This window comes from Poecilia formosa, unplaced genomic scaffold, assembly GCF_000485575.1.
Source record: "Poecilia formosa unplaced genomic scaffold, Poecilia_formosa-5.1.2 Scaffold398, whole genome shotgun sequence".
Lineage (NCBI taxonomy): Eukaryota > Metazoa > Chordata > Actinopteri > Cyprinodontiformes > Poeciliidae > Poecilia > Poecilia formosa.
Genome location: NW_006800337.1, coordinates 105,767 through 121,207, shown reverse-complemented (window position 1 = coordinate 121,207; position 15,441 = coordinate 105,767). Strand labels below are relative to the sequence as shown.

The following is a 15,441-nucleotide window of genomic DNA, read 5'->3' as shown; positions in this document are numbered from 1 at the left end:
TATGAGGAATTCTATGATGGCAGAGGTTTCAGGATATAACTGTAACTTAACACCCTTCAGTTTTTACCTTGTGTAGCCACTTTAAGACAAATCAGGACGAAAGAGTGACATTAGTAACTTTGACACTAATGTCTTCAACTACCATCCGAACAGAGAAAGCAGATGTCAGATTATCCTACCAAAGCAAGATGAAAATAATTTATATTCTAAACCAACTGATCTGATGTTTCTTGTTCTCCTCTCAGCTCCTGTGCACGGTGGTGGCTGACATCTCAGCCCGAGCTTTGACCACATCCACCGCAGACGACCAGCCCCTCCTCTCTCCACGCCACTATCAGCACACAGACCGGGACTCTGGCACCCAGCTGGTCTGTGACAAGTGCCCAGCAGGCACCTACGTCTCCGTCCACTGCTCTCCAACAACAGTGAGGGAGTGCAGCCCCTGCCCCAGTGGCACCTTCACACGGGGCGAGAACGGCGTCCAGCAATGCCACCGCTGTCGGGCTCCGTGTCCCGCAGGCTTCATCGAGAAGGCGCCATGCATGGCCACCCAGGACCGAGTCTGCACCTGTCCGCCCAACACATTCCTGTTGAAGAGCGGTGGTCTGGAGTGCAAGCCCCACTCCCTGTGCCCACCCGGGACCCGGGTGAAAAGGCGCGGCAACGAAAAGGAAGACGTTCTCTGCAAGCCGTGCACGAAGGGCACGTTTTCTCAGGTGGAATCCAGCGCCATGAGTTGCAGAAATCACACAGACTGCAAAGCTCTGGCAAGGCTGCTGTTGACACCAGGGACAAGACAAACGGATAACGTGTGTGGACCCCCTTCTGCCACTTTGTCATCTGTCCCCCCGACCACTCCACTGGGGCCTGCACAGGCTGTGTTTGTTCAGGAGACGATAATGTCATCGGTCTCCCCATCGTTGAATGGACATGAACGTAAAGGTGAGGCGGCCATCATGCACTTCTCTTTTGTTGAGAAGAATTCCTATTCAGATTAACTTCCTGTTTTTTTTTGTTGTTGTTTTTTTGTTTTTTTTGTCTCAGTAAAATCAAATCCCTAGAGGAGAAATGACATGAAACATAAGTGACTGCATTTGCTAAGAAAACTTGTTTGAAGAATTAAAAGTGTGGAAGTTTTAAGGTTCACTTACCACTAAGAAAATGACCACAAACAGTGGAGTGTTTTAGTTCAAAGCCTATTTATGTTAAAATGGCCCAGTCAAAGTCTAAACCTGAAACTGAAAAACTGCAACGAGACTTGGAAATAGACTCTTGCGTATTCTCTACATAATCGTTGGCTGACATGAAGCTATTTTGAAAAGAAAAACCTTCCGTGTCCAAATGTGAACCAGTAGCGACATTCCAGCAAGTGCCGACAGCTGTTGCTGGAGTTAAAGCTGACTTTACAAAGTCTTGACTTAGGAAGGGCTTCATAAAAATGTATGTCACATTTTTGTTAGTAAAAAAAAAAGCTTAAAACTATGTGTGAGCTAATTTGCTATTACATAAAATCCCAGCAAAGCACATTGAGGCCTGTTGTTGCACATGAAGAAATGTGGAAACATTTTGAAAACTGTTACATGGCTGCAGGTTATGTATTTTTTTGAAGTGCTGCATCCTCATTGCACAAATGCCCCCCCACCCCTCCATTGTCTCATCCAGGCTAGAATTCTCATAGGTGGGATATCTGTTGGCACGGAAACAGCAGGCTGCCCCTGTATGCCAGGAATGATTGCATTTTCAAGGGGACTCAAGGTTGTTTCTGTCCTCTTGTTTCATCTTTCTTCTTTTCTTTTTCTCCTGTTGGTAGAGAAAAAACCCTCGGTAGTTCCCCTACATTTTCCCGTTGGTTTGCCTGACTCGTCATGTCCTTACCCGTTCTTACGTCATGCTCGTCTGAGCCAGCCAAGCAGTCATTTCTCAGAATCAACCATCCATAACTAGCATACCTCTCCTCCACTAAACCCCCCACAGCCATAATACTGTCACTGCTGTTTGTGTTGGCAGGGGATCGATGGCCTTTGAGCCAGTTAATTTGACACCGTCTGAGCTGTTAGAACCATGGGGGGGGAGTGGTGGGGGCTGTTAGCTTACACCTGCTATTTACCGATGGTAGAGGAGGGGGTGGGTGGTCACCCTCATTCAGAAAGGAGAGGAAGATTAGATTGAGTTGTAAAGTTTCTGTAGAGGAAGTCAGTTTGTTCCTTTTTTTTTTTCTATAACTCAGATAATTGGAGGTTACATCACACATCTCCTAGCAACCAGAAATGTTCAGCAGAGATGTTACATTGATTGTTATATCCACCTTACACAGTGTGGGCTGCAGGCTTTTCCAGGCCCTTTAAGCCAGAGCCGAGACTTTAACTTGGTGATTTCAATTCATTAAATACATGGAATTTAACACGGAAAATTTTTTAAATGCAATTTGGTCGTTTACGTACAAAAGCCCAGAGGAGGAACCTTTGTATTGTGTTTCTGGTACGCCTGTAAATCTGACGCACAAGCAACATTTGCAAACAACACTGACGGACGACAAAGCTGCTTCTCTTGGCCTTCTGGAGGTTAACAATATTTTCAAAAAACAATCTGATTGGACTCTGGAAATGTTGTGCTAAAAACAATTAGCTTATCAGTGAATCTTTTGTAGCTTAAAATAGTGTTAGAACAAGTAAAAGTCGAAACATGATTGGTGCCTCCAATGTCCTGTCTGTCTAAATAATCAGCTCCAGTAACATTAAAAAAACCAAAGTATGCAGTTGATTTTTCAGTATTAAAGTTTAATACTGAAAAATCAACTGTAATTTTCATAGTGGCAGATTAAAGAAAAGTAAGAAAGAAAAAGATATGTGCTTTGGCCGCTCCAAATTAAATTGTTGATGAGATTTGTTTGTTCAACCCATCATGGATGAATTTATTAGATTGATTTACTGCTTAAATATATATCCAAGCTGATCTTTTTACACTATAGAATGATTATGCAATGAACTTCCATAACTTTTAAAAACTTGCATTAGATGCATTTTTAAATGAATTTTCTCTAGTCCACTTGGAGTCAAACTGTTATATACATGACACTTTCAGTCACATTTAGACATATGTACATGCTCAGCATGTACGCTTCTGCCTGTCAACTATAAATGCCCGCAGCATAACAAATAACTCATGATAATAATAATAGCAATACATCAATACCAAGCCAAAGGTATTTTTTATTGACATATTTATGTGGTTAGCCCTGAAAACTAATTGGATTACTGTCAGTAGACTCAATTTGGACTAAAAGCTCTTAGCTTTGTCCTTTGAGACTCATAAATCTGGAGCCAAGCAGTTGTCCAATAAATAGAAATTACTTAGTTTTACACTGCTGGCACAATTAATGCAAAGTTCTCCATTATGGGACATCTGCCACACTGGTTTTCACTTCAACTTCTTTTGATTGAGTTGATACTTTTTTTCTTACAGTTTTTGGTTAGGAAGATAATCAAGCCACATAACCTGTCATACATTTGACAGCTACATATTCAGAAGCGTGTATGTATAAAGCCAAAGACTCTGAAATGCCCCAACACCTTCTGTTTCCCTGTGTTTGTCACTGAGCGCTTTCTCTCCCTGCTTTAGAGTTCTGGTCAAAATGTCACTTTTAATTTCTGGATTAGAGTCACACCTGGGCAATGTTCTGCTGATGAGAGGATAAATAGGATTATTACACATCTGAATGACAATTTAGAGATTATGCAACTCAGCTCCCATCATCATTAGGGGTGCTGAAGCACAGAAAGCAGCAGGGAGGTGCTGGAGATTGCATCGATAATCAATGGCAGGAAGTGACGCACTGACATTGACAAACCACTTTTTCTTTTCCATGCCTGGAGAATACTAACTCTGCATCTGTTAGTGTTGGGTGCAACACCCCACCCTAACTGCCCCTCACCCAACTGATACGTCCAGCACTGACTGTGAAGTGTCGGTCAGGACGACTTTTCAAACTGTTCCTTCGGCTGAGTCGAATCCTGATTAGGTGTCCCCTGGCTTCAATTTAATCAACAAGCAGACTGTGGTGTGAGCAATTTTGGACTTCATCTGCTGTGTGATTACCAGCCGGGGCACATTGGGGCTGGAGCAAAGCAGTGGGAGCAGACAGAGATTAAGGGTCCTTGCAGTCCAGGGAACCCAGCTGCAGCTTGATGGTTCATATTTTGTGTGACGCGTGTGTTTTGTTGTCTCCAAATTTAACTTCTGGGGACAAGCTAATTGGCATTACAGTTATCTTTTTCTTTTTTTTAGTTTTTTACTCTGCAGTGATGGTACAAATTTGAAATCATTCTCTTGCAAAGCCTGAAATGTACACTCAGTAGCCACAGGGTATCATCCTGCCGCACTAAAGGAACTCAATGCATTGATGCACCTCAATTCGAACATCAGAACGAAAAAAAAAAGAGGTTTCAATTGACTCAATGTGGCATAGTTTCCTGCTTTGAGGAGACGATGAGCAAAACTTGTTTAAAATAGCAGAAAGACAGCAGTAGTTTAAATGACCACTATTGAAACCAAGCTATTTGGAACCATTTCTGAACATACATTATGTAGACCTTTTGAAGCAAGTTGCAACTTGCACCGGCTAATTTTAGGAGCCTGGGGCAAAAAAATAATAATCAGGCTTCCCAAAACTGGACAACAGGAGATTGGAAAAAGTTCTTCTTTCTCAATTGTTGCTAAGGGTCGCTTTATACCAATCAAACGTCACTTAAGCACAACACCCTACCTGAGTATTTTTATTAACCTGTAGAGTGACACCTTTTCCTGATTAAGTATCAAATATTTCTCCATAGCAGTGGTCTCAAACTCCAGTCCTCAAGGGCTGGTGTCCTGCAATCTCTAGATGTCTCTCTTCTTTTAAGTTTTATTTGTGGTTGACAAAGTTACTTAAGTGCATTTACTGCCACCTACTGGACTGGAGTGAAGATGTTCTACACACTGGAATTAAATGGCTGAACTGTGTCACTAGCATGAAGCCAAGCTCTACAGAGCTCTGCTAATGAGCTAATATTGATACCAGCTGGGCTGAAAAGTTGAAAGACACAACTTTTGGAGTTTGAGACCACTGCTCTACAGTCATGTCAGCTAATTGATATGCTCAAAAAAATCTAATTAAATTCACTCAATTGGATATATGCTTAACCTAGTCTATTAAAACATAAGATATCGCTATGGAACCCTGATCCATGCGAGCAATCGATGATAACCAAGAGTAAGTTCTATCCAGCACCAGCAGTCTTCCCCTATTGATTGTTTCATTTTTTTTGGGTTACTTTTTTATAAAATATGGCGCTAACCATCTCAACACCTCAGAAGTAGTAGGCTCTTCCTAAGTAAATGCTGCACACAGATAAAGGAGAAAAGAAGCTACCACTGGTTACCATGCTAGTATCCCAGATTGTTTGCTTGGATGAGGATTTCCTCCTGTAATACCTTCTGTTTTCATGATCAGGGCGAGCATATTTCAAATTGAGTGAATTTAATTCCCTATTTCTGTGTCTCTGTTGCTTCTTATCTCTTGTGTACCAGCTCTGTGTTCCTTTTCCTCATCTTATTACTATATCTTTGTCTCCATCAAATCCATTGTCAAACATCACAGATCCCTTGAGCCAGTCAGCAGCCATTCAACTGAGGAAAACTGTAGGCGGGGAAGACGGAGGAGTGGAGTTAATGCTTACCCATTCTGGCGTTCCCACCCCACCAAATCAGGAAGCGTCATGGACTCCCTTGTCAGTGGCTCGAAAGCAAGCCATGGATCTCAAGCAAGAATTGGGCAAGTCTGATGCTGATCCTGAGCCTGGGGCAAATAAACCAAGAATGGAGGGTCCAGTAGGCCCAGAAGTAGTTAGGGTTGGAACAAGCATCAGTAATGTTGTTAACTCGGGGAATGCGGGTGAAGCCTCCAACTACTACAGGCCCAACCGCAGAGGGTCACCAAGGCCGACCATGCACGATCATTTTGACATCAACGAGCACCTGCCCTGGATGATAGTTCTGTTGCTCCTGCTGGTGCTGGTCGTGATCGTGGTGTGCAGCGTCAAGAGGAGCTCTCGGGTGCTGAAGAAGGGCCCCATGCAGGACCCAAGCAGCATCATGGAGAAGGCAATTCACAAGAAGACATCTGGGACTCCAACACAGGCCAGAGAGAAGTGGATCTACTACTACTCCAATGGCCAAGGTAAGCTTGTGACTTCTTCTTTGAGTTTTAGCATTTAGCCTACTGCTTTAACTCTGATGGGTTACTTTTTAGCCATGTATAAATATCTATGTATATGTGTGCCAAACACGGAACAGGTACAAGTAGTTCCCTTTCACATAGTTGGTGCTGATGATGGATAGGAACATGTCTAACAAGTATCAATGACTCCACAGTTGGGATGTTCTTGGAATCTCACCAGTGATGCCTTAATCTGCTTCACAGTTTTAGCTTTCATGAATAAATATTGAATTCTTGCGGCACACTCGCGGTTCCACTCAAGGGTCACGACATGCATCTGCTGATGTGGAACCATCTGTTGATGTGTTTCAACTGCTGTTAGCTTCTAATCCAATCAATTGTACCCCTGAGCACATGTTGTGCAGGGCGGTGGTTACACAAATGAGGACATGACCCTGTTGTACCACCCTTCTGTTGCTGTCCTCTCTCAATGTCTACACGCAGGTTCACTTCCAGATCTCAGTTCTCAAATTTCACCTTAGCATGAACTTTCATTCCTGCTTCCATCACCTTCATATCGGTCCTCTTACTCTTTTCTTTTATAAAGTCTTCCCAATTCTACTGATTCTCATTTCCTTTTTGGTTTCCTTCTTATAGCCTCCAATATTCTGTTGCTCTATTTTTGTCTGGTTTTTCTGTTGCACACGATTCTTTCCTCCTTTCCTTTTCCAGTTACACTCACTGTTTCTCTTCTAAAATGTATTTACTTCTGTTACATTCTATCAACAGATGGGGAACATGCTTTCTCCACCGCCGAGGTCTCAGTTTCCCTCTTAGACAAAGAGAGGTGACCCAAAACTAAGGGACACCTCTCGGTTAATACACTCAGGTTTCCCCTTTGAAAGTTAGTGTGTATGGATGTGTTTGTGTGTGTGTGTGTGTAAGTGTTTGTTGTAGAGATGAAGCTGAGCCACCCGCCTCTCTCACACTGTGCTCCCTCAGTGACAGCCCACAGAGAACTGGAATAATCTGGTTTCAGCTGAACCAGGGTAGTTGTTTGGTTGGCAAGGCACATTATTGGGTCGATCGGGTCTCTTACGGGACAACAAAGAGATATATGGAGAGAAAGCAATGAGGAGAGTACACCAAACAGTACGGTGGCGTGTGTCAGTGTGAGTGTTATTGATGTATGTCAATGAAATTATGTTTCCTTGCTGTAGTTTTGCTTTGCAAGAAGATGTATAAAATTTGAAAAAAAAAAAAAAGACCCAACCAAACACAGTGATAAGAGGACTTCGGTTCCGGTCTTGTGTCTGCTGTGCTGATTGTGTTCAATGGTTTAGAGTTGCTTCTATAGTGCACTGTCAAAATATATGCACAAACCACAAATTTTACCGTCTTCACATTTTATGTGATGGACAAAGTAAAGCATATGTTCGCAGCAGTAGGAAAGTCACATACTCTTGAAAATTTGTTCAAATTAATTCACTTAGCCAGGTCTTTATAAAAACGAATATCTCTGTGACATTGTTTACAATATTATTATTGTTTGAAATAACATCATACACATGGGACCGGCTTCAGAAAAGTTTTCAGTTGCACAAATCCGCCCTTGAACATTGTTTTAAACATGCCAAACCCATAGGGGGCAGCGTAGCACAAAGCTAAAACCTACACCAGCCAATCAGAGTGCTTCAAAACAACAACAACTTCCTGTCAGGAATTAAACATGGTGCCAGGAGGCTCATTTGCGTCGACAGATATGTAGGTTTAACTACTTTTAAATAGCATTTTAGACAATATAGTTATTAAAACACGTGAACTGGGAATCATGCCAAAGCAAGAAAGTGAATAAATACAGAATTTTCTCAAATGTAGATGTGGCTGGGTGTGGACATGGCAATATAATAAAAGGAAGTTGACTAATGTCTGAAACACTTTTGAGATTTTTATTTTAAAAATCTATTTAATACACGTTTTCCATTTCACTTCTCAATCAAGCAACAATCTATGTTAGTCTACCTTTTCCAATAGCGATAAAATATGTTGTGTAAAGTAGGAAAAAAAAATCTGTAAAAATATCAAAAGTACCAAAACCCTTGCAAAGTATCGATCAGTAATATTGAAAGTGTGACCTGATGAAATGTGTTTGTGTCACAATGAAAACTGAGTATTAGCAAAGGAAAAGCTTTGGAGGAATTGTTTTCCACCTCAACCTTTCTCTTTATTGCACTCGTGTGTTTTCCCGATGTGTGTTCTCTCCTGATGAGTAATGCCGTGCCCATATGCATGCACTTATGTGGAGCTATATGTATGCACATGCAACTCAAACAGCTAGTTTACGCTGCTATTTACTCTCTGGAACATAAAACGAAACTGCTTCTTAATCCTTCCAAGGTGCGTGGCTGGCTCCCCTTGAAGGTTGTAATCCACCTTTACTAGAGCAGTTAAAGCAGTCGGGCAATAAAGGCGAAAAGAAGGGGAAATGTTCAAGCATGGATCACACACATGCACCGCTTGGCATTCGCTCAGAGCCAGCCAGGAAATGGTGAAAAATGCTACTCCTCCACAGTAAGGCCAGGCAGGGCTTTCCGGGGCCCCGGGCCAGGCTTGTGTTGCTGTGATGAGGGTGGAGCCATCACACAAAAGGAATCACAAAAATGTCTCATAAAGGTTACATTCAAGACGTTTACAAGCCCTGAAACTTTTGAACATTTTCCCTCAACTAAACTCTACGATATGTTAATTTCCTCTGTGTACCTTCCTTATTGTAGCTATATAGTAATAAAAAAGAACATTAATGTTGTCATTTGATTCTCCTCGGGTGTATCTTGAGGCTCCATAGCAACTGGACGAGTGTAGCCATCTAATGCAGAATCTGTTTGGTTGATGGTTGATTAAAAGGTTGTCGCATGAAGTTAGATTTTCAAATTATATTCAAAGTCACTTTTGTAAACGTTTTTGCTCAATTAACTCGTTATGTGCTTTACTGAAGGGATAGTGCTTACGGGTTTTTGATTTGAACAAAAATGAAATTTTGCAACAAATTGATTATATTTGACACTTTATTTTGACCCCAAATCACAACTATCCTTGATTTCCAAACATTTTTAGACATTGTGATAAACACTGAACAAATTATCTTCGGCAAATTTGATAACCTACTGAACTTGTAACAGCCCTGGCTATCTTGCTAACATGAATGAAAAAAAAGTGATAAAAATAATAATTTGAGTGTGTTTATGATTGAGTGAAAATTCTGAAAATTCAAAGCCAAATAAAGGCTGGTTTAAGTGGCCAATGGCAATTGCAGTGTAACTACAGATACTGATGGTCATTTAATACGTGGTGTTGTTAATCCAAAGTGCATTGACGTTTGTGTCGCTCTATGTTGTCACGGGAACCATGTAGTTTTCTAGCAACCACTATGTCTGCATATCATTCAGGTGTAGTACAACAGCCTCACCTGAGTGTTTTTCTTGAAAGTAGGATGTGTTCAAACACCAGATGGGAAATTGCTCTGTGCTGGTATAGCATTTTATCAAGTCCATAGGACTCCAAAGCTCATTGACCCATTCATACACATTCACACACCTATGGTGGTAAGCTACTGTTTAGCCACAGCTGCTCTTAGACAGTCTGACAGAAGGGAGGCTCCCGTACAATCGGCATCACTGGATCCTCTAATCACCACCAGCAGGCAAGGCGGATGAAGTGTCTTTCACCTGTTATTCCTTCTGATGCCCATTATAGTTTTGCCAGAACCCTGGGTGTGTAAACATTGGTCCTGAATGAACTATTCCTTCTGGGTCTTTGCTAGAGAACGCATTTCACATCTTACTTTATGAAAAACACCAGCGGTGTTCGAGGTAGCAGATTAATCCTGGAAGTAAAACTCAGCACAGAGGCACCGTCATACCCTTAGGAGAAGATCAGGTGGGTGTGGTCTTGAGCTGTGTTATTTAAGGCATACAGTTCCAAAGAAAGATACGGAGGGAAACGTGAAGAAAAACAACATTGTACCTGCCCACCATCCTTCCTTGTTAAACATCCACACCTTTAATAATGCCAAGTTCCTCATCCAAAGCCAGCGGGGAGCCATGTGTTTGACTACGCGGCTGTGTGCAGTATCAGGGTGGGCTGGGGTAGCCTGGGACTGATTGCGAAGAGCAGAATTTGAGGGGGTTGTTGCCTGGTTGGAGTTTCGCAGCGCCTGCTGTGCTACCACACAGCTGCACACACATTTCATCAATTTAGTTTTGTGTGTTCCTGAATTAACGGGAGAGGACTATGTCGTGAATAATTCAACTGAATGGTGTTTGTTAAGATGCTGACGCCCTGCTTCAAGTCCTGCTACAGACTAGTACGGGGTACGGAGCTGAGGCATCGTTTTGGGTCTGTTTATGTCAGTGTGGGGTTTGAAAAGTTAAAATGTGCTTAAAAAACACATTATTTCTGGATAAAAGTCTGTTAATTTGTTTAAAAAGTAGTAGTAACTATACAAAAATGGTGATATAAGTAATTATTAAATACATAGATTGGTACATTAGCAATTTAGCTTGGCATGGTTAGCATGAAGTAGAGACTTTGATTGGACATGCAAATTTTAGCATGCCCAATCAAAGTCTCTACCTCATGCTAAATTGCTAATGTTGTTAAAATTTTGCAAAACAAAACAAACTAGGCGTGTTTCCACCTACTGGTTTAGACCAAATGCTACGCAAAGATCTAAACATCTGACATCTAAACATGTCAGATGTTTAGATTATGCGTGGCTGTAATAAACAGGAAGTAGGTTAGCATGGACTTAGCCTGGTCATCGCCTTCTGTACGCAAGTCTGCTCAATTTTAATCTCACTTCCCATCTGGTAGAATTCCAACCGGAAAAGTCAAAGAACAGAAGGAGTTGTGAACGGTGACGTTGATTTTCATTCCTGTTATAGAATTTCATTCTACCTCTAGTTTAAGCAATGGCAGTGCAGGAAGTGGATGGCCATGATTCCTAATATAAAATGAATTTGTTCAGGTTGACTCTTCTCTCCTTGTGGTGGAGGACAGTTGTTTGCAGCTTAGATGATTTCCTGAAAGCTTCTTGTTGTCAAACTGATGGAAACTGATGCATTACGTACACCACGGGCAAACGTTAGTGAGTGGCTAAAATAAAACCAGGCTAGCATGGAATGTGTTGCTATCGGGAAAGTTGTAACTGTTATGTCGCGTCAACTAATATCGGTGTGGTTTCTTGCTGTTCGCAGATGTAGAAAAAGAAAATTTAATGCTCTCCAACAGTGGAAACAGCTGGTAGGTCATGTGAGGTAAATGTTGCTACATCAGAATGCATTTTCTCTTCCGGAAAAGCCAAAAGCCACCACATGCCAGCGTAAAAGACTTTGTTGCAAAATTGAGAAGGTTTTTTCGAATTCTACTGTTTCCATCAAGCTTTCCTAATACGATACTTCAAAAATGTTTCTAAACAGCACTGATAGAAACACATTTAGTGACTCTCACACTGACGTTTTTGCTGTTGCTGTTAGGTTTCTGTGTCCACTTTGCCCTCGACGACCTGTTTTTCTTCCAAACCTCCAGTGAGATTTGATGCATCTTCTATCACAATAATCTGAAACATCTTATCTGCTCATGCCACTGTGAAAGAAAACAACAGATGCTACTGCCAAAAGCCAAAAAATGTGTACCGCCAAGTAGGATGAGTAACATTTTTGCACATTTATGAGTCAAGCGTCGATCTTGAGACCTATGTGTTATTCAGTGCAACAAATATGACAAGATCTGTCTCATTAAGTGCTTCTCATGCGAAAATCAAATTTGCTTCGTCGACACACTATTGGATCACTCAGGTTGTCCCATTTAGGCATCCATATATCACCGTAAACGGCAGATTCTCCATACAGTTAACACACAAACACATTATTCAGCACAAGCCTCAACTAAACTCAGTTTTCCTACTTACCAAACTAACACATCTGCAGTCTGACACACTGAATTTTCACGTGACTTATATAGGTCATTTAAATGAGTCCAGCTTGCTGTAGCTAGTGAAGTATGCGGAACAGGGGGGGATTTCTTTTTTGCCGCAGTGTGTGGAGGCCAGTGAGGCAGATATGACTCGACAGGCTCTCTGCCCAAAAGGCCGGCACGCGAGCTCCTCTGACCCGATGAAATATCAGCAGTATCATCTGGAGCAGAAGTAGTGGAGTGTGTGTTGCTGTGTGTGCTTTAGCTTGAAGCCATCTGGGACATAGATACACTGCTTATTGAGGTCAAATAAAACGGATGATATTGTTGAATTCTTGTAAATCATTAGTTCTATGCATTTTTGTTTCTTCTTTGCAACAACTCAGGAATATAGTTTAGCTAGTTTGGGACCTAAATCTGTAATTTATGTTTATATTTGGAACAGTTGTGATTTCATTTGGTTTTAAGGTGATTCTTCTAAAATGTTTTTGAGCGTTTTGGGAATCAGATTAAGTGAACTTTGCTTACATCTGAGTTGTAAGAAATTATCGGTTAATGTGGGTCTTCAGTTTGGCAAGATAAAACTGGCATATGATGTTTAAAGAATCAGGTCAAATCCAATCGAACTTTAGTTTGTTTGCCTAGGTATGAATTTTTGTTTGTTTGTTTGTTTGTTTGGGGAGGTATGAATGTCCAATCGAACTGTGATGTGGACCAAAAACGTAAACTCTGGTACAAACCTCGGTATCGGTTCGGTTACAGGGAACTCCAGCACGGGTCGCAAGAAATAGCTCGTGATCTTTTACTAATGACAAAAGAGAAATCCTACAACCACTAAAATCTGATGCCACTCCATTTTTGTTTACATTTTGTGAAGAATGAAGTTGCACTCTGTGTCTTCTTCAGAGGTTCTGAGGTCATTCTTTTCAGTAGTTTTTGGTGCAGCGCCACCACAGGCCAGAAGGTGGAACAGCTTTTTTAAAGTCTTTGTCTTGTTTGACGCAGTGCAGTGTGAAAACGAACAGCAGCAACCGAAATCAGTTCAATTCTGGTCCCCAATCGAAGCGAGTCCAATGAGTATCTGGTGTAAAAACAGCCAGGAACAAACCACCTGTTGCCACCCACGGCCTTTTCTTGGAATATTTTTGTTTTGCCACATAAAAGACCGTGACAGCTTAAACCTGGGTTAAATCTTGATGCTAAAGCTAGATTTGAGCTGAGGAAAAACAGTCTTGGATGTATTTTTTGGTTGCCTCTCTAAACTTACATAACTCACATATACATAAAGACTTCCCTCTTGATTTTTGCGTTCATTAATTTCTGTGTTCGTACAGTTAGGACATACATGTGATTCCTCATATGTGTCACACCCTGAGTCACGACTACGAGCTTACAGCAGTCTGATCTCTCCTCTCTAGTCTGAGCGCCTCATCCTGGATTTATGCACTTATCATGTTTGCTGCTGCAGACGGTAATCAGGGATCAACTTGATGCTCATCAAAACTGGAGAAACGCCGTGCCGTGTTGAGCCTTTCTGGATGAAATGTGTTTTCAATGAATACACAGCATTTCTTCTTCCTCGTAGGCGAGCAGCCACATCTGAACCCCGCACCAGGAAGTGCGACGCACCGTGGAGACGTGCTGTCTGGCAATCTAATGGCCAGCTCTGGGTTTGGTGGTTGCCAGAAACACAGTGTTTGTTTTCAGGGTGTGCAAGTACGGTGGGTGTGTGTGTGGCTGCGTTTTGTCCGGCAGCATATCAATTTCAGTTCAGACAATTTTATTCTCTGGTCGGATGATTTAGCGATGGCCCGTTCCTGTACCAGACCGCACACAGACAGAGGAGCTCAATTTTATGGAATAAGACACAGTATCTGTCTCATGCCACTCTGTCATGACATATTTACAGCTTCAACAGATATGTGAAAAAATATGTTGTATCAATGTGACATCCTGCAGCTTTAAATGTATTTTCTTAACCTGAAAATATGTCTTTGTTTAATAAGGTTAACAGAATCCCTGTAATCTTGGCTAATAACTAACCACCCAGATGTCGAAGTTAAATAAAACAAAGGGAGCTTCAGATAAGCAAGAATTTGTGTTTCCAGCACCTGGATGACAGGTTTTGAGGAAGTTCCAACCTGAGGAGACGGAGAAAGGTTTCAGGGTTTTTGGACTCAGTCGGCTTTTATCTGACAGTTTGTAGATAGCAAAGGGGAAGACTGAGACAGGAAGGACACACAGCTTCTGGACTCTGCTGGGAGCTGAACCGTAGATATCACCGTAGTGGAATGATAACCTCTGCGTACGGTGGGAAATTGCTTGTACTTGTCTAGTTTCTGCCACTTTCTGCATTGCTGGTTGGTTGAATAACAACAACGGAGCAAATACAACACTCCTTTCTGTCAAAGCCATGCATTTCAAAACAAGACATTCCTTACGTTAAATAAAGACAATCACACACGTAGCACGTGAACAGCTTATTTTCATCCGTCCGCATACGACCTTTGACCTAATGTGCTCGCTGTAGACGGAGCACAATGAGCTCATGTTTCTGCCGTCAACGGGCCTCGGTTCCCGTAACGCCGCGTGTTGAGATCTCAAGGAAGAAAGAACACATTCCTGTGAAAAGCGCTTCGAATTAATAAACCTTGACTTGGTTCTGAGAATCATCCCAGGCTTTCATCCCGGTAACTATGTCTCAAAATGGTCAGAAGTCCAGCTGAACAGTTCTCACAGTCTTTCTCTTCGCAACTGAAACAACAGTGTATCAAAATATTGATCCCTTTGTTTTTCCTTGTGAAAGCAAGAAAAAGTGGTTTGACAGCTTTCTGCTGAAGCCGCGTCTTCTGTGGTGCAAAATGTTGCATTTTACACTGGAGTATGGATGACCCATAGAAGAAATATCTCAGTTTTACCAGCAATCTACCAGGATAGCCTTGTCCATGTTGCGATTCAAAATAAATAGCTGATGCATGAAAACAAAAAGCTGAGTTAGAGTTGGCGTTAAATGACTTCCTCAAAATGTAAAAGTGAATTGAATCGTTGTTGAGACAGCGTTTCAAACTTGCAGATTGTGAGATTTATTGGAACTAAAGTGCCAAGACAAGTTTATTTGTGTAGCACATTTCAGCAACCAGGCAATTCAAAGTGCTCTTTACATGACAGCATGGTACAGGCATAATAAAGAAAAGTAATGAAATGTTGGAATACAGACTAAAATTAATGATGTCTGAGTTATTACTAGTCAAAGGCAACGCTTGATTTAAAGGAAC

The 15,441-nt window shown here is 41.6% G+C and overlaps 1 protein-coding gene across 1 annotated transcript in view; it reads left to right on the top strand.

The window, feature by feature from the left end:
* Window positions 1-239: 239 nt before the first annotated feature.
* Window positions 240-15,441, top strand: part of LOC103154749 (tumor necrosis factor receptor superfamily member 21-like) — a gene marked incomplete at its 5' end in the record, with an annotated part of 29,869 nt that continues 14,667 nt past the window's right edge. The window contains 2 exons of the mRNA XM_016663006.1: window positions 240-942; window positions 5,636-6,214. Of these exons, the coding sequence (XP_016518492.1) occupies window positions 240-942; window positions 5,636-6,214 (1,282 nt within the window). The remainder of the gene's footprint in view (window positions 943-5,635; window positions 6,215-15,441) is intronic.